Below are 20611 nucleotides of genomic sequence, written 5' to 3' on the forward strand. Positions count from 1 at the left end.
ATAAAAAAAAATATGTGGATTTCCGTAAGTACTAATTAGGTAAGTAAAGTCAAAGGTCAAAGGTCACAAAATATCTGAACAGAATAATCTTGTGTAGCTTACCAAATGGCTTATCAATCCAGTGTCAAATAAAACGAAGCTGTCGTATGATTTATAAATGGATTAAACAATTGCATTAAAATTCCTACAATTTTATAATTATTTAGATATCTATATTTCTAATCAATGTATCATGTTCAACGCATGATTCAGTTCTAAATTTATCCACAGTCCCCGGGGACCGCTATGAATCATGAATAGCAAAATTTCTATTTCACACAAAGTGAAAGTCCCCTTTTAGGGATTCCTTTCTGCAGTTCCACTTATAATAATAATTTTACTGTATTCACTCATACATGCATTCAATAGGGAATTGTGTAAAATGATCAAGTCAAAATACTATGTTTAATTTCATAGTCACTATTTGGCCACAGAGCACTTTCAATGTTATATAACTTTCATTAAAACCAGCATATATTAATAACTAATTGATTGACAACAAAATACATGAGGAGACAACAATAACAAAATGATCTCTAAAACTAAGCAAGTTTTAGAAAGCAAGACTTAAAATTAAAAAATATTAAGTTAAATTAATTCAAACCAAACATTATCATCATTTACCTGAAACAAGCGTTGAGTCTTTGTGATGTGTATCACGTGTCCTGATGTTGTTTTAAACCTTCCAAAAGAATTTTTATTGACTCCATCAATAGTAAGAGTAGCCTCCCCTCGACGAGGCACCCAAACCTTGAATCCGTCAGCATTGTTGAAAGTCAGAAGGTAGTAGGCGTCGGGTGAAAACTTGAGATTAGTGATAGACTCAGTGTGGTGAAGCCTGTAGATTACCTCTAGAGTTAAATTCTCTCTCTTCGGAGAACAAATGAAGCAGCAACCTGAAAACATATATGTATAATAAAAACAAAAACCATGAAATAATAGTGCTCAACTTTTTGATAAAAGGAGCTATTTATAAAATATTTCAAGTATACTTATGATCAACTTCTACAATATTGTTTCGAGTATTCACTCTCATCAGGAAATGAAAGTGAAAGTAGATTGTTGTGCTTATCATGTAATTACATAAAAGTTGTTTGTTTCTATGTCTGCATGAATATGTTAGTTCGTTTCTTCTATTGAGTGTTGCCATGTTTTTTTTTTTTCGTGATGATGTAGAATTTTTCTTCCAATCAGAGGTTGCAAATCTTAGAAGAGGGGGAGTACGACTGTGCTCTGGAGATGATTTTCCATGTAATGCTGTGTTGTATGTTTTTTTTCTTTGAGGTTCCAAATGTGTTCGCTTAGTGTAGTAGAATGTCGTTTGTGCATAAATCCTCCTTCAAAAACATACCCAAACGACTTTCTACTACACTAAGCGAACACATTTGGAACCTCAAAGAAAAAAACATACAAAACAACATTACATGGAAAATCATCTCCAGAGCAAAAACCATGAAATAATAGTGCTAAAATCTTTGAAAAAAGGAGCTATTTATAAAATATTTCAAGTATAATTTTATTAAACTTCCACAATATTGCTTTGAGCATTTGCTCTCTTAAGGAAGTAAAAGTGAAAATATATATTTATATATACATATATATCGTATATTTAGAAAAAAGACATATCATCTATTTGTTCATAAACTTTGCACACTTGTTAGGATATAATTGGTTTTCATTTCAACACAATAATTTTGCTTGATACAAGCAATGATTCAGGTAATAAAAGATTTCAATGTTTCGCTCCTCTTTTTTGTCCATCAATATATATAGATTTGAACTTGGCTTTTAAAAAATGAATAAAAAGATGAATAAATAAAGTTGGGTATTCGGGGGTTGATATATATATATATATATATATATATATATATATATATATATATATATATATATATATATATATATATATATATATATAGAGAGAGAGAGAGAGAGAGAGAGAGAGAGAGAGAGAGAGAGAGAGAAAGAGAGAGACAGACAGACAGAGAGACCGAGAAAGAGAGAATTAGAGATACATACGATCATCAGCATAAGCGACAATATCTCCCTCAGCAGAGACATCCATAGACAATGCCTCCTTCTCCAGACTATAAGGAGTCAGTTGCCTGCCCTCAAAAAGTTTGTAGAAATAGGAAGGATTATATCTAGACATTTCTTTATAGCAGCGCAAAATTAGAAACCTGTGAAAATAAGATAAAAGCCATTAATCGTTGTTTAAAAGATAATGAAAACTTATAAAAATAGCCATTATTTTGTTTAATTAGCAAATTGATTGTGTTGTATGAGCATCTTTGTGATCTAGTGGTATGACACTTGACTTGTGATCTGTGGGTCTTGGGTTTGAGTTCTGCTGTGAGGCAAGCATAGCTGAACCCTTGGATGGAAATGGCTCTTTATTCTTAATTTCTCACCATACTCCATGGTAAAATAAGTACCGAACCAGTGAGAGCGTTCTCTCTGTTTTGTTTTTAAAAAATTGTAATACAGTGGAATTCACATACATTCAACACTCTTAAAGACAACTTCTGTTTAAAGTCAACACCTCTTGTTGGTCCCAAATTTGTGTCTTTATCTAAGAGTGTACCATTGATAATGGATAAAGTCAACTTTGTTTAAAGTTAAAGACAACCAATCTCTCTGGTACGGCGGTGTCAGCTTTATCAGGATTCCACTGTAAAACCTTTCAGTGTACCATGTCTCATTCCATATATTTTAAATGTTGATGTTGGTTTGGGACTGCTCCTAAAGCTCTTTAGGCACATTAATATCGCACAACATAAAAGTTCACATTAAAAAAAAATAGTTGTGGTAGAAATAGTAGTTGTTATTGTTACGCTGAGAGAGAGAGAGAGAGAGAGAGAGAGAGAGAGAGAGAGAGAGAGAGAGAGAGAGAGAGAGAGAGAGAGGAGTAGAGAGAGAGAGAGAGAGAGAGAGAGAGAGAGAGAGAGAGAGAGAGAGAGAGCGTGGGGGGGGGGGGGGGGGGGATGAGGAATTCTAAAAGTAATACCAAGGAAGACAAAGAAAATCTTACTTGCGATTTTTGTTGAATTGGAAAGACTGGACACGTGTCTTGAGATCTGCGACCATGACTTTCTCTCCACCCTGAGCCATATCAAGGACGAGTAGTACATCTTTTTTTGGTGCTGCCTGGACTGCATAGAGATAGAAGTCATCTGCATTGTATCTCATGGGTGATTCATAAATTCTGTCTTCACCTGAAGAGAAAATAACAACAACAAAATTAATAAAAGGTTCAATTTTTAAATGGAGGATTCAATAAAGATGGGAAAAAATGCATTGAGGAAATTTAAAGAAACAATAAACCAACTTAAATAGATCAGAAGAAGTTAGAAGTGGAAAGGAGAAAGAGTGGGAGTAGCAGAAACAGGAGGAGGAAGAGGAGGAGGAGCAGGAGGAAGAGGAGGAGAAGCAAGAGGAAGAGGAGGAGGAGAAGGAGTAGGTGGTATTAGAAAAGAGAGTAAAGGAGGAAGGAAGATGAGAATATGGGTATAGGAAAAGGTGTAGGAAAAGTTCTGTTCAAGTTCAAGTCCATAAAATGCAAAAGGTACACTGTGCCTGCCCATGACCGCAAATCTTATAAAAATAAATGTTATCTATCACTGAGCACACCACAATAATCCTGTTACTCAAGTCATTCAATCCTCCTGGTGTGCTTTTATGTGTAGAAAATGCGTTGAAATGATGTTGGGTCTGTGATGTCTATTATGTCATGTGGTAGTTTGTTCTATTCACGAATTGTTCAAGGGGAAAAGCTGTAGTTGTATGTGTTTGCTCTTGCAAAGTGGAATTTATTGGTGTGATGAAGCCTGGTCGAGTATCTGTTTAAAAAAAAAATTAATGTAGATTGGGATGTTTATTGCTGAGTGTTTGCTTTTGATTGTTTTGTGAAATAGATCTTTACATGTGTTCTCTCTACGAGACTGGAGTGTTGGCCATCTTAGTGCGTCAAGAGTTGCTGTCACACACCTCGGTTCAATCTTGCAGCAATTTGTGGCAAATCTTGCAGCTGCTCTCTGAATATTTTCAATGGCTTTTATGTCCTTGATATTGTAGGGATCCCATGCAGTACAAGTTTACTCCAAAATATGTATCATGAGTTGAATATATGCCTGTGCCTTTGTCTTCTCGGAACATTGATGAATATTTCTCTTGATGAAATGTAATGTTTTGAAAGCCTTTGTCACAATAAAGTGTATATGATGTTCCCACTGCAGGGTGTTATTTAAGTGGACTCCAAGGCATGCTACACATGTTTAAATGTTTGGCCTAACATTTTGTAGTCAAAATTCAATGTGTCAAAACTCAATCTGAAAAATGAGGAAAATGCAAAGACACCTAACATTGGGAGGAGGACGAAGCTTGAGATTGAAAAGAAAAACATGAATAAGTAAGAGGACAGTAAAAAAAAAGAGGAAAGTAAAGATATAAGAAAAAAGAGATGGGAATGGTAAATAATGGAACGCAAGAATGGAATGGAATCGGAGAGGGTAGAAAACGAAGAGGGAGATGGAAATGGAAAGATGGATTAGACAGAGCGGATAAGGGAAAGACTTGAAAGAAGTAGATGACAAGTAGAGAATTTGGCCAAAAACAAAGAGTGGAATAAAAGTAATAGTGGTTGTAACAAAGGTAGTTACAATTATATTAACAACAACAACAACAACAACAACAACATATATAATAATAATAATAATAATAATGATAATAATAATAATAATAATAATAATAATAATAATAATAATAATAATAATAATAATAATAATAATAATAATAATAATAATAATAATGATGATGATGACGATGATGATGATGATGATGATGATGATGATAACAATGATGGCAGAAATTATTACAAAAGAAAAGCCACTTACCTATAATATGCATTTCGACATTGACGGATGTCTGAAGCATCCCACCAGGCATAGTCATACAGGCATCATTGGGTTTCAATAATGGTCTTTCATGTTCCTCTATGTACTCAAAGCAATCGTCCACCAATTTTTGTAGACTAGGAGTCGGTGCTTTTTGTTTGCCCAGCTGGCAGATGATCTAGTTGAAAATATAGTAGGATTATCAAACATAAAGTCAGTGAGGTGCTTTTTGTTTGCCCAACTGGCAGACGATCTAGTTGAAAATATAGTAGGATTATCAAATATAAAGTCAGTGACTTAAATTAGGTTTAAGTTGGAGAATAGATTGTAATAGATAGATTTGTAATCCGCATATCATAGATTATAAGATTTAAAAAGTAATCTGCATATCATTAACATTCCTAGTTCACAACAATCTCAATTAATAAACTGAAATAATGCTTTTCAGTATCAAGAGACCCATGTCTTCATGAAATATATCCGAAAAAAATAATGAAAAAAAAAATCCTCATACACTACACATATTTCTTAAATAAAAAATCACAAAAACTACTAAGTTCAAATTTCTTAAACTTATAATACCATAATTTTCTATCGTAAAACAATGTAAATTCAAAAATACCTGAGAGGGTAGATTTAACCCATTCTGTCGGACGGCATCAATTCCCAGGTTGATAATATCTATCAAAATCTCCACATCACGCAAAACTGTTTCTAAATCAGCCTGAAAACTGTTTTCCTTGATCTCTTCAATTGGAGAAGTAGTGGTCCCAGTTTTTTCCACAATCTCTTCCTTGACAGTCTCTCCTTGCTTTTTATTTTCAGTGAGAAATAAATCATCATCCTCACCTTTTTCTTCACCTTCTACTTGCTTATCATCGGAATCTGTTTTTTCTTCCCCTTCATTTTTCTCTCCAATTTCTTCCTCTTCATCTTCAGTGGGAGGGTCATCAACATCATCCTTTACTATTTCATCAGTGAATTCAAATCGGTACTTCAAACAATTCATCAAATCTGCTCTTAATTCTGCAACTCCATATGCTTGAACCTTGGCAACGAGGAAGTTTATGTTACAAACAACTTCTCTGTGGAACTCCCTCCACATACCAGCAAGAATAAGGTGGTGTGGGAGCTCAATTAGTTTCCTGTAATTCAAACGGCCATCTTTGAAGCTCAGAGGTTGAGCAGGAACCTGAAAGTTTGATATAACAGAATTTAAAGAAATAGCACGCCTTTTTTCAATAAAATTTCAAACGACAATAATTAATCATCTCATAATAAACATCAACATTGCTAAGATGATAATGTCATGATACCTTATCTAAAATAATATTCGTAATCTACAAATTCAATGAATTGCGTTGAAAGACTAAAATATATATTTTTGGAATCCCGCCCATGAGTGTGTTATAACAGAATTAAACTACAATATATAATCAAGAAAAAACAAACAAACACAACAACAAAAACACAAACACAGAAAGTAAAATCTGATAATACAATTATTCGACAAGTTAAAGAAAGTTCCTTGACTTTGGCAGTATCAAATAAATGAGAAAGACGAATGAAAAACGAGCTGTCTATCTAATAAAATATATATTTTTGGAATCCCGCCCCATGAGTGTGTTATAACAGAATTAAACTACAATATATAATCAAGAAAAACAAACAAACACAACAACAAAAACACAAACACAGAAAGTAAAATCTGATAACACAATTATTCGACAAGTTAAAGAAAGTTCCTTGACTTTGGCAGTATCAAATAAATGAGAAAGACGAATGAAAAACGAGCTGTCTATCTACTAACCCCCCCCCCCCCCAAAAAAAAAAAAAAAAAACCCCCCCCAAAAAAAACCAAAAAAAAACAAAGACTCGGACGTGTCTACCTGTCTGATGTTGTCAGGATACCATCCTTTCTTTTCCTTGTAAAGCTTTAGGGGTTTTACTTTATTGTGCCAGTAGCCCATAAAGAATTTGGCAGCAAAACAATGGATGCTCTTACTGAAGATAAGAAATAATTTATGAATAATGGAACCTCAATTTCAGTTACAAAATGATTTATCATTATCAATTCATATACAACACACATGATTTGCACTTGGTTAAATTGGACGATAAAAACGGAAGAGCTTGTATATGTGGATAAATATGTGTTCTTTTCAAATGTAGTGTGTGTGTGTGTGTGTGTGTGTGTGTGTATGTGTGTGTTCGTGATAATAATATTTTGAGTTCAGGGACATAACAACTAGAAACAGTTCTTCTGTATTTATTGTCTATCACTTTAATGGACAATTACTAACCTTGTTTCTTCAGTGAGATAACGTTCCGCACAAGCCTCTTGAAAAGCACGATGATACCAGGACATGGTCATATTTCCATGACTTCCTTCCGTTGTCAGGTACTCCATGGCATCAAGCCACAGCGATGACCAGACACTTGAAGGAAACCTGATATGAATGGGGTCTGGGGGTAGGTGGAATATGTAGGTGTCCTGAAGTACTTCGTTGTCCAAGGAAAGCAAGTGGTCTATTTCTGTATATGTAGCCCCTTGTTTCATGCTGGTTATATACCCTGAAAATAAATTTTAATGCTCTGTTCAATCCATTTAATCACACACTGGATAATCACACAATCTACGTTTCGGCACATTTACCTAAACAATAGATTTTTTTCCTTTGTTGCAAACGCCACTTGGGCAACACATTTATTTCAATTTTCAGGATTGCCAAATCAAATTAAGTGGAGTGACTGTATCTATAAAGGCCAAAAAGACGATTTCATTAAGTTCACATTAGCTGGTCATCAACATTTGATGCTGGAGACAATAGAAACTAAGAGCCCGTGTATTCAATGTTATTTCTAATTTCTGCTTCTCTATTATTCTTCCTCTTTACTTCTTTTAACTACAAATACTGGTGCTCCTCAAGGTTGTGTATTGTCCCCTGTATTATTCACAATATACACGAATGACTGTAGAAGTCAAAACCTGAGTGTCCCTTTAATAAAGTTTGCAGATGACACCGCTCTTCAAGGCCTCATAACAAATGGCAACGAAGTGGCTTATAGGCAAGAAATTGATAGATTTGTGTCTTGGTGTGATGCCCACCACCTAGAGCTTAACATAAGCAAGACAAAGGAGCTAGTGATTGACTTTAGGAGAGTGAAGGAACCGAGAGAACCGTTAAAATTAAAGGACCAATTCGTCCAGTGAGTTCCTCACTACAAATACCTTGGTGTAACAATTGATGACAGGCTCCAGTGGGATGAACACTTGAAAATAATTAGGCATAAGATGTGCAGACGTACATATTTTTTATCAGAACTCTCTCAGTTTAGAATAGATAAAACCCTCTGTACATTATTTTATAGACCAGTAATCGAAAGTGTTTTGTCATTTTCTATAACAGCTTGGGGAGGCAATTGCTTAGCAGTGGAAAGGAACAAAATAAATTCAAATATTAAAAAATCCATTAAACGCTATATAAATGATGTTGACGATGTAGATCTTTTATACGAGAAATTTTGTATAAATAAAATAACTAAAATATTAAATGACCAGTATCATCCACTAAGACCATCAGTTATTATGTCAGAAAGCAGTGGTCGCCCTTTCTCTATTTCAACGAAAACAGAGAGACACCGAAAATCTTTTCTGCCGTCCAGTATTAGGCTTTATAACAAGCAATAATCATTTTATATAATTATTTCGCATTTTTACTTTCAAAAAATGTAAATATTAATTTATTTGTTTTGCAATCTTTTCAATTTTCAATTTATAGTGACAGTTTTAACTATTTTACAGTGTTGAAATTAATTATTCATATTATAAAGCGCAGCTCTGGTTATGGAGCTGTTCCTTTTTTATATATACATCCTATTTCCATTGTATTTTTATCTTATTGTGTAAATTATAACACGTCTGTACAAAAAATTTCCTTTTTGGGATGCAATAAAGTATTATTATTATTATTATTATTATTATTATTATTATTATTATTATTATTATTATTATTATTATTATTATTATTATTATTATTATTATTATTATTATTATTTATGTTATGAACACAAAAGTATGTTTAAAACCAAACAGGAAATTACCTATTCCTACAAAATTACTCTTGAGGTATTCTCTTTGTAAATATGTCACAGCTATAAGAGATTAAGTTTAATTCTAGGAGTAGATAAATCATTCCATCTAAGTTTCGCAAGAATATTCGAATCATATTTTATTCTTCTTTTAGCAAAGGTCAAAGGATATTTGATTAACCTACCAAAAGCCTTGGAGACAAAGACAATGCCATGATTCTTCTCCATGTTCATCATAAGATGGTTGATAGCATGCACAACATTTGAGCCCAGAATGAGATCTTTTACCACTTGGTGAGATCTCCATTTCAGAGCTTGATCTGTGATTAATTTTAGGTATAGTGGGCTTGGGCATTCCTTAAATCGTTCTGGAAAACAAACAAGTAAAAATGCTCAAGATCGACTTCAAACTAATGTCAGTTGAAAATTGATGATGTCAAATTATAACAAATTTGATATGTTAGAACTCTCACAGGACCAGTCATCAATTTGCCAGTCTTAACAGTGCTAAAAATTTTGCAAATGTTTTGATTTCAAAATGAAGAGAAAAACATGATTTTTCCACTTTCTTCATAAAACAACAGTGAGAAACATTGGGAGCATTTTAAAAGATGTCCCGGCACAGTAATTGACATTGAAATTAAAATCTCGCGTATGAGATGAAAAGTACAATTAGAAAATGTTTACCATTGAAAGGGCTGCCAATTGCTAATACCTAGAAAAAAACCAAAACAAAAAACCCCCAAACAAACTCATTGCTTCTATCCAAAGCTCCATACAAATACTCTTGAAGCAATTGGCTTTGCTTAGACACACGTACAGATTGATGTAACGTCAAGTGTGCTTATAATTCAATGTCGTCACTAATCTAGTAACACATCAAAGTAGATAAGAAAAACAAGAGAAAATGGCAAATTCTAATGAGCGTCTAATCGAACAGAAAACTTTTATCTAATTTCTGACAGATGAAGGATGTTTTGCTGTAAACATTCATACAAGAATCAAAACTATTTATGGTGACAAGTATATTTTCATATTGCAATAGAAAATGGGTTAGAATGGAATGTTTAGAGGAGAGGATCCCATAGATTAAGTATCTTTGATTGCAAATGTCCAGGTAAGGCACTTTCTGCATCTGATACAAATCAAATTAAGAAGTTGACAGTAATCCAAGAAATTTCAAGCTTATTGTCTCAATTAAAAAAGGTACTGTTTACCCTTTTCTGAGACATCCAGGGTGTAGTTCACATAGAATTTTTAAAACAAGGGAAGAGCAAGAACTCAGAACAATATGTCTCAAGACTACGAGCTCTTAAAGCTAGACTGCTATGAGTTTAGCATGGTGGAGACTCATTACTGCAGCATGGCAATGCACACCCACACACGAATCATCAAGATGTCTTAATGCGGTTGAAGCTTCCAACTTTACAATATTCAGAATATCGTGTGAATCTTGCCCCATCTGATTATTTCTTGCTCCCTCAGCTCAAGAAGGGTCTAAAAGGAAACCATTATGACAGTGCTGGGAAAAGTCATTTCAGTTCTTTGCCGACAGATTGTGCCAACTAGTCCAACGCTGGCAACTATGTGAGGATGGGGATGGTGACTATTTGGTAAAATAAAGTGCATGGTTTATAGCCAAGATTTTAAGCTTTCTTTTGATATATGATTTGATTTATGCACTGGTGTTGAAAACAAAAACGTTATAACAGAATGGAAAATATTTATCAGCCCACCCTTGTGGTTCAAGTCAGATTTTCAGTATACGTTAAATATCGTTTCTGAGATTGTGTATTCTGTTTATCATGTAATCAAAATAGCATTTTGTCTTTAGTTATCAAGTTATTTCAATCCAGTTGGGTCTTACTTTGTATTGGTCAGATGCTACAAGCGGTGGTAAAATCTAAAGATAAATATAAATTAAAAATAAATATTGTGTGAAATATTATCAGTGGTAAAAACCCTGGATGCAATATGAGATAATATTTAAAATCTCACCTATCAAAAAATTCCTCTGTGGCCTTGTGATACTTCTACTTTTCATATGACTGATGGCACTTATAATCTTCTCAGCTGCCGACTCTCCTATTGGCAGAACTTCAACAAATTGTTCAGGCTTTGGCAAGACACGTCTGGCACTTTCTAGAATACTGTTGTGGTCAGGGAGAGTAGATATTATCAATGATCCATGGGGAGGTAGAATTGTTGGGAGCCAGGTTAGGCTGTGAGCCTGTTCCAAAGGCAGCAACTGGTCTAATGCATCCAGCAAGATGTACAATGGACGTTCTGAGGTAGAGACTTGCCAAATCAAAGCCTGTAAATACTGACCCATATATATTATGTCTGAGGACATATCAAGATCCTCATGCCTAACATTGTAAGCCATCCAAATATTCTTGATGATTGAGATGATAACATTGCGAATAGTTTTAGCCTGCATAGTTGTACCCAAGAAGCGAATTATTAATAGTGATTGAGGTTCCATGGTTTTTATCATATGAGCAACACGTGCAATGATGGCACTCTTCCCAGAGCCTGACTCTCCATAAATAATGATGGGATGTTTATGATCCTCAGTTTGTGTGAAAGTTATGAGCTCTTCTCGTATGTTGATCTTTGGATCAGATGATTTATCAGCTAAACCACGCCCTACAGTAGGAGGCTCCAATCCACGTTCTTTTAAATGCTCAACAATTAATTCTTCTGGATTCCTTTCTTCGGGTTTATTGTGTTCTTCCTCTTCCATTTCATTTTCTTTACCCTCCTCCTTGGATGGGCTTTCACTATCCGCCTTTTCTTCACTACTTTCATCATTCAAAATACTCTCTTCCCTTTTAGGTGGGTTAAACCCACTGTCTTTATTGTTATTTTCTGATTCATTTTCTTCAGCTTTGTCAGTCTCAGCAGCCTCGTTTTCCTCTTCATCATCTTCGTTATCTTCCCCATCAGCGATTTCCTTTATTGGACTTTCTTCTTTGGGCTCAATTGCTGGTTTCTGTATCAATCTTAATATTTCATTTATCAGCTCATCTTGACCATAAAAGCATTGACATTTATTGATTCCAGTTGCTAAATGTCTTGCGACTTCAGCATGAATATCGTTCTTTATCATGGCTTCATTACATTTATGTATAGCTTTGTCGATTTGTTCCTTCATTAGTGTTTTGAACCATTCACAAAACATAATCAAGTATCTTCCATGAATGTCATCATCTGGATTCACACCATTAGAGCTCCAATTAATTGCATTTTCTAGAATTTGGTGTGCAGGCAAAGCTTTTGGCAACTTCTCATTTGCTAATTTGTTTAACAAATCTTGAGCATCTTTGTCTATTTCACCCTCTGAAGTCATGTCAATAAACCGTTCTGAAATAACAAAATAGGAATACAGTCAACATATAACCATTATGCAATTCAGACAAAATAAAATGACACATATCAAAACATTATTATTTTGATATTGTTAATGCCACAATCAACACAGTATTGCTATCTTTGAAATTATTTACATCACATACATTATAAGATTATCGTTTTCCACACGGATTCAATACAAATTTGTTGTAATGGTAAATAAAAATAATAACATTAAAAATAATAATAATAATAATAATAATAATAATAATAATAATAATAATAATAATAATAATAATAATAATAATAATAATAATAACAATAATAATAATAATAATACTTTTTCAAATCTTTAGTTAAATCAATAATTCCGGCATTGGTGGTTAGTAATCAGGAACCAAGATTTTTTGTACTTCAAAATAAGTTTGAACATTGTGTCTTGGAGGATGGTGACACGCTATGGTCTCTAAAACATTCAAATGTTCTCCATATTTTACATATGGATTTTCTTTTTCATAACTGGCTAATCAATTTTTCATAATTGTTGTTGTTTGTTGTTTGTTGCTTTAGGTCTCTTCCAACACAATTGAGGTTATATGAGAGACCGCTGAACCAAAAAAACAAGCAATCTAACAAAAATAGTACAAATGTAAATCAAAATCATAACCTAAAGATATCATAAGCTAAATTATAAATAACCAAGAACAAACAGGCAGAAGATTTACAGAAAAAAAATATCCCCTGTCAAAAATACAATCACAAACCAAAGAAGCAGGATAGGCTAGTAAAGAGAAGAAGAAACGACATCACTATCGGATTGTACACCCATGCGAACATCATAGGTATATGATTCAAGGGTGATGCTCCCATCCAACCACCCGCTTTCATAATTGTTAAACTCTTTAAGTTGGATAGGGAATTCAATGGCTTGAATGTGCTTGGCAAATGAGAACGTATGCTCACATTTACTATTGATGGTGGGGAAGCGGAAGATACCTTGGGATTTGTTGGTGTTCTATAAATGGGATTGGGATTTATCAAAACTGACAGCCTTAAAATTAAGTCTGGATTATCACAGCGACTTACTTGCCACAGGATCATTTGTATCAATCTGCATCAGGGAACGATTGAAGCATAAGACTTTGTCTTTCACATCTCCATAGTTCAAAATCCCTTTGCTAACTTCAGATTCAGTGACTGAAATAAGGGGAAAGGAATAACAAAATGACATCTACTTTACATATATTTTTTTAATGTAGTAGATCACTTCCATACCAATAATTCAAAATTTATGATATAAGTGAAATGTTGAAACCTGAATCTAATTTCTATGAAAGAATGAGAAAAAAGTAAGAGAATGAAATCTATAAATGATTGTGACTAAGCATGATTTAGTTACTAAATTGATTAACTTATAATAAAATTTAGATTTCCAAATTTGGCTCAATATGCATGAGAAACATATCACTCTATGTGATAAATGAACTAAACCTTCAAGTATATATAACAGGAAACAAATAAACCAAAGAAAGCAAGCTATTCAAACAAAACCTCACCAGAAATAAAATATCGGTCGCATTGTTCAGCCGTTATTTTTCCTTGATTCAGCGCCATCACAGAAACTTTCCTGAGTACATTTCTCATATTTCTTTCATCACTTTCCCAGTTGGCTATGTGCTGTTTGCAATGAATGAAATTTTAAAAATCACATTACAGGCAATCTAAGATATTTCTTATTTACATATTTGTAACCAATGATAATTCCTGATAATGATAAGGGAACCTGCTCTTTAAAGTTATAAAACAAAACCCTGATTTCTTTACAATTTTGAAACGCTCATATAGAGACCAATTTTGAGACTGGAGAACAATTAAGCATTAAAAATATTTAATAACTATTTCAATCCTCTTAATTGAAGAGATAATAGTAAGGGCTAATTTATTTTTCGAATTCAGCAACTCTTGAGAATAATGCAGCTTCTTAATAAACTCTTGAATAATGGCCCCAGTCAAAACAGTTAAATCAACTTTTTACAATCTGTCTTAAGCAGTTTATACAATCAAACATTGGAAACAAAATTTTACTTACAATATAATATCATCCAAATGATAACATAGATATATTCCCTTCTAACAATATCCCTATGATGTGGTTCTCTCTTTTTCTTAAAAAGCGAAAAGTGAATCTCCAATATAGAAGTAGGAAAAGAAAAAATTGTTGCAAATTTAATAACATCAGCAAAGGAATTATGTTTACTACTTTCACACAAAATGAGCTACTTTTTAAGAACCATTCACACTCTCGATTGCCCCAAGAAAATGAACTGTATTATAATATTGACACCTAGCGAGAATAAATAAAATAAATAAATATGCACCTTGTCTGGCAGCAATGTTTTTATTATTTTAGGGCACCATGCGGTAAATTGATACTTTATGGGAATCTCTAATAATATGTAAGGAAAATATAGGCAATTTAAGAAGACTTGTGATGTTCTCTCACCACTAGACGGTTGGTTTTGTTGACGGGATTCATGTTGTTATAATAGGGAAGTAAAGTAGTGATGGGAAGCATTCGATATTCAGCTGGGACAGCATTTGTGTCGAGGAGGTACCACTTTTCCACAATTTCATAATTGATTTCCATCCAGTATGCAAGGCGTCGGAAGAGACGGAATTCTGTTACTGGAATTGCACTGGGCAATGGTCTGAACCCATATTTATTTCCCAGAAAAAACTGTATGATAGAATTAAGAATTTATGTTATTATAAATTAATGTTATATTATGCCAAATTAAACACAAAGTAAGACAAACCCAATTCAAATTTCTTCCCCTGATCTTTAATCATTCATTAAAAATCAACTACAGAATGCATATAATGAAGTACAACTGTCATACTTCTTTCATTTTGTTAATGAACAATTTTTTCTCAGACCATTTGTATCTAATGTATCATTGTTGAAATGTCATTTATGTAAAAATTAGATAAATCTGTTTCAAGGAGAAATGCGGTCACCTTAATTTTCCCCAAATAATCCTATAGGAGGGGGAGGGGCAGTTACATGACAGATGATTGGATAAGGCATTGCACTGAATGCCTAGGGGAGGGAGTGTTCGGGTTCCAACTCCACTCTTGTTTTCTTTGGGTAAAATAATAACCCCCGATTTGATTAATTGGCCAACATGGGTGATTTTTGTTGACAGCTGTTGTTTGTTTGAATGTATATATGTAATGTCTCGGTAGAAAGGTATTTTAAAAATTCCATAACAGCTGTTTTGGTTTCATTTTCTGCTGAATAAGACCCGCATTTCCAAGTCTGTCTTAATTCAATTAAAGGAATATTCTGTATGATTCAGTCAGTGAATTCAAATGATATGCAGGGGTTTAATGAAAATGTCATATTCCAACTTCAGCATGAGACCATTAGCGTCAGAAGTTATCACTTAAGCCTTCCTTAATGAAATAGCAATGATTTATCAAGAGATAGCAATATCAACAAAATGAAGTAAACATGAACAAATATGGATACTAAACTTGGGGCAAGTTTAGAAATTAAGGAGGGCACCGAAAATGTGAAATGAAAATTGGTTACTCAGAATACAGATAAGTGCCAGCTTCACATGACCATTATTCCAACAACAATTAAAGAAAAATGTCATAAAATCATCACTTATAAAATCAAATTACACACAACACACACACACACACACATACACACACACACACACACACACCAACACATACACAAATGCATGATTGGGAAATGCATAACTAATAACACGATATCCAATTAGACAATTATATCCCTTCCAATAATGACAGCATGTTAATACATTGTCATGATACATGATTATGACACGATCATCTAATGTTAGTTGCTGCCAAACTTCGGTAATGAATCATCACTTATAAAAGCAAAATACACACAACACACACACACACACACACACGAACACACACACAAATGCATAATTGGGAAATGCATAACTAATTACACGATATCCAATTAGACAATTATATCCCTTCCAATAATGACAGCATGTTAATACATTGTCATGATACATGATTATGACACGATCATCTAGTGTTAGTTGCTGCCTAACTTCGGTAATTCTTTTTTTATCTTTTAATCATCTTTTACCACAAAATTTGGACCCTCAGATAACTTCTGACAATTTTCTATAGCTCTCAAACAAATCTCTGCGGTTGCATGTTCTGTGGCAGCATCTTCCCTGACTCCCCATCTCATATCAACAATCTGGAGAAAAAAATTATTTATTTATTAAAGAACCATCGAGTTGGCTGATAAAAATATGTAATAAATATGCAAATACAAGTTCAGAATGAGCCAAAAGAATATTGATATACTTACTGCCTTTAGATTTTAATCCTGGTAAAACATTGAATTTTTAAAAATATTTGAGAGTTTTAATATAATACAATATTGGTAGAGCTTTTTTGCCTTTTTAAAGCAATTTTTAGCCACAAAATATTTCAAACCATTATATGTTTTGTTTTTCCCTTGTATGACCAGAATAGATTGTTATTGATAAGGTGAAAATCGTAGAAGTTCTTAAAATAAACAGAAAAATAAAAATAAAATAAAAACGTTGTTAACAAATATAAATTTGCGTTTATAAAATAAAAAATAAAATTAAAATAAAGCTGTAACTCTAATAAACCTTCTTTCACCCATAAAAAAAAAAAATCAGTACAGTTCTATAATAAAATTATATTTCTACTTTAAGCTTGCCTCCTGTCACAGGATAAACAATTGACTTGACATAAGTTTGACATAAATTAAAAGATAAAATTTTATCATTAACACTCACTTATAATACAAAATTGAGAGCTTTTATATTGCACAATATCCATTAAATATGCTCAAATTATATTTCTACTTTAAGCTTGCCTCCTGTCACAGGATAAACAATTGACTTGACATAAGTTTGACATAAATTAAAAGATAAAATTTTATCATTAACACTCACTTATAATACAAAATTGAGAGCTTTTATATTGCACAATATCCATTAAATATGCTCAAATGCTTTACAAAGGTGCATAAGCTAACAGCAACATTGAACAACCAGGAGGAGACATGTGAAGACAACACTGTTACTGACCAGATACTCATTTTACATATTAGTCCGGTGAAAAAATGTGAGTAAAGAGTTATTTTTGAGGACATCAATTTTCAGGATTAGAACTTTTGAATTACAGATCGTCAAGCCAAATGCCAAAGCCATAACACTAGACCACTTATTGGATATATTAATATTTAATGAGGAACTGTTGGTCTAAACTCCAGCTAGCACATAAAAGGATATTAAGCATTTTATTATTATTGTTGTTAATATATGAATATATGACATATAAATTGGTATGAAATTTTATAAAATATCACCTCTAGTTCAAATCCTTTCTCCTGACAATATGATTTGAGTTCTGGCAAGGCTTCCCTCATTAACAAATTTCGCTCCTCTTTCATGTCTGAAAAAAGAGAGACCATTTATAAACTATACATACAAAACACTTTTCATTGAACAGTCAAATGAAATCTTAAATCCAGTAAAATTAAACATCATAACAGACAAAGGCATAGTAAAGCAATTACTTTTTAACATTTTAATTGTATAGAGGTAGAAAAGAATACTAAATATTAATGTATTAACTCTATACAAAAGAATGATTAACAATATCAAATAAATTGATGTCAATTTAAGTAAATAAATACAGCAGTATTTAATTAAACAGAATGTATATAAAGTTTGAAAGCTGTTATTCCATTTGCCTTTATTATTGATGAACTCATTCAATTTGTGACGTCTTGAGAAATCTTCAATTCAGCCCTCCGGGTAGTCTTTCTCAAGTGTAGTTTATTTTGTTTGTTTGTTCGTTTTTGTGTGTGGATTTTTTTGGGGTTTTTTAAAAATGTAGAGTTTTTAAAAAATTAATTCATACATACCAGTAAAAGTAGAGCTAAAGAAAACTCTGATAATATTTGTAGAATTGGGGGTTAATTTATCCATCGACCCCTTGATGGCTTTCATCATTTCGTCTGACGCCATGATTGTTGTGGACAACTTCACACTAAAATGGCAGAAGAAGTGGAAGAAGATACGTTTTAAGTGTAAAATAAGCAAAACAAAGGCAATGCCATTATTAAATAACTTGAGAGCAGAAAATAGGAAAAACAAACTATCAAATGAACTTTGTCTCTAGGGCTATTAAATTCATGGAATTGGACTTAAATAATTGTAACATACAATGGATAGACCATGGAATATAATAAGTCTGCCTCATAAAACAGTTTGGTAAATACCAACAAAAAAAAAAAACATGTACATTGTTCATAAATTTGATTTTGAAACTTGATTTCTTAATTTCTACTTCAAGTACAGAAGAAAAAATTTGAGTTGAATCAATCTTTCTGGGATTCGTTTATCCATCTGAGTTTAGATGTGTCAGGTGGACAAAAAAGGGACTGACCGTTGTTTTTATATTTTAAATTGGGGGTGGGGGGGGGGGGGTGGCGAGGAAGAGAAAAAAAAAACTCTTTTAGCGTATCGAAATCTTAAACATCCCCGCCCCCTTTCTTTTTCAACATAATTTTAAACTTCTTGAACAGCTGTGCACTCCAGCCTCCAATTTTCAATTTACATGTCATCTCCTTGTCTTAAGAGTCACCCCCCCCCCCCCCCCCCCCCCACCTTTCCCTCTCTCTCCCTTGCACACAGAGTGACACAGACACAGACACAAACACACACACACACACACACACACACACACACACACACCTTACTCTTTCTTTCTCCCCCCCCCCCCCCACCTCCCTATACACACCCCTCTTTTTTTTCCGACATAATTTTATATAAATGTAAAATAAAATTAAAAAAAAAATCTTTCTAGTCATTATCCCCGTGCTTTTTGTGTGTACCAAAAAAAAATAAAATAAAAAAAAAAACAACCCCAAAAGTCGAAACGATGCTTGCTTTGTAGTGTTTCTTTTCATATAAGTCACAATCACTCACTTTATTTTTCTCTTCATCTTATTGGCTCAATTAGGTACCTCTAGCTTGTATGTATCCATGGTCAGGAAATTATATGTCGTTTTTATGTGCTATTATAATATTAATTTTGGCATGCAAATCAAATTTTAAAAATTCGTTTGCAGATTTCAATTACACTTTACTAAATAATGCGAATATGATAGTTTTACAATTACATGTAATTTTTTTTCTCCGAAAAGCTATGATTCAGATAATTAAGAGTTCGTACCCTTAAAACCCAATGTAAGATAGTTACTAATTACTAAAGTAGAAAGCAGTCCTTTAGAGCCATGGATCCCGAGTTTATCCCAGTTTCTATAGTCCCCCCCCCCCTTTCGCTAAAGACTTTCTTCCAGATTCAAAAATCAAATGTAGATCGGTCCTTAAACTTGAGGAATCTGCATAACGAAGAAGAAGAAGAAAAGAAGAAGAAGAAGAAGAAGAAGAAGAAGAAGAAGAAGAAGAAGAAGAAGAAGAAGAAGAAGAAGAAGAAGAAGAAGAAGGAAGAGAAAAAGAAGAAGATGAAGAAGATGAAGAAGAAGAAGAAGAAGAAAAGAAGAAGAAGAAGAAGAAGAAGAAGAAGAAGAAGAAGAAGAAGAAGAAGAAGAAGAAGAAGAAGAAGAAGAAGAAGAAGAGGAGGAAGAAGAAGTAGAAGGCAATGAAAAGCAAATCACAAAGAATGCTTACCTCCAATATTTTAAGAAATGAAAAGATTAACAATTCAAGAACAAGGCATCAGTATGTTGGCAAAATAATGAATTATAATGATAATACTATCTAATCATTCCAGTCACTGGAATTGGAGTTGAGTAGTGTTCATCTGTCATCAGTCAGTGCGCGAATTCTCTCAAAAAAATCAACGCCCACCAATTTATCGAGATAGGATCGTCCGGATTTAATTATAATTTTATGACAATAGTACATATGTCGATGTCCATTCTGACCATTTGAGGGCATGTTGCCTAATTTTCGATTGGCTACATGTTACAAGCCTTCGAAATTTTCCTGCAGTCTTTCAACACACCGGGCTCATAGACGGGAACCTGACAACAGATTTGTTTTGATGTTTCCCGGAAGTCATTTTCGTACCTCTTCGTATTCGAATATATTGGGAAAAAAACAACAACTTTATTCTACCTCTTCACTCTTGGGTGTTTTGCAGAGGTAAAGGGACGTAAG

At 33.3% G+C, this 20611-nt stretch overlaps 1 protein-coding gene across 1 annotated transcript in view; it reads right to left on the reverse strand.

The window, feature by feature from the left end:
* Positions 1-20483, reverse strand: part of LOC144964892 (uncharacterized) — a 29442-nt gene extending 8959 nt beyond the window's left edge. Inside the window, exons 1-16 of the mRNA XM_078899623.1 lie at positions 20120-20483; positions 18349-18473; positions 17788-17873; positions 16522-16638; positions 14881-15114; positions 13934-14054; positions 13464-13574; positions 11022-12389; positions 9209-9391; positions 7235-7505; positions 6821-6935; positions 5554-6123; positions 4932-5109; positions 3071-3254; positions 2059-2219; positions 664-935 (exon numbers count right to left, since the gene is read on the reverse strand). Of these exons, the coding sequence (XP_078755749.1) occupies positions 664-935; positions 2059-2219; positions 3071-3254; positions 4932-5109; positions 5554-6123; positions 6821-6935; positions 7235-7505; positions 9209-9391; positions 11022-12389; positions 13464-13574; positions 13934-14054; positions 14881-15114; positions 16522-16638; positions 17788-17873; positions 18349-18451 (4074 nt within the window). The 5' untranslated portion in view covers positions 18452-18473; positions 20120-20483. The remainder of the gene's footprint in view (positions 1-663; positions 936-2058; positions 2220-3070; positions 3255-4931; positions 5110-5553; positions 6124-6820; positions 6936-7234; positions 7506-9208; positions 9392-11021; positions 12390-13463; positions 13575-13933; positions 14055-14880; positions 15115-16521; positions 16639-17787; positions 17874-18348; positions 18474-20119) is intronic.
* Positions 20484-20611: the final 128 nt, after the last annotated feature.

This window comes from Berghia stephanieae, chromosome 2, assembly GCF_034508935.2.
Source record: "Berghia stephanieae isolate SIO BIC M18660-M18661 chromosome 2, UCSD_Bste_1.3, whole genome shotgun sequence".
In the NCBI taxonomy this organism is placed as follows: domain Eukaryota; kingdom Metazoa; phylum Mollusca; class Gastropoda; order Nudibranchia; family Aeolidiidae; genus Berghia; species Berghia stephanieae.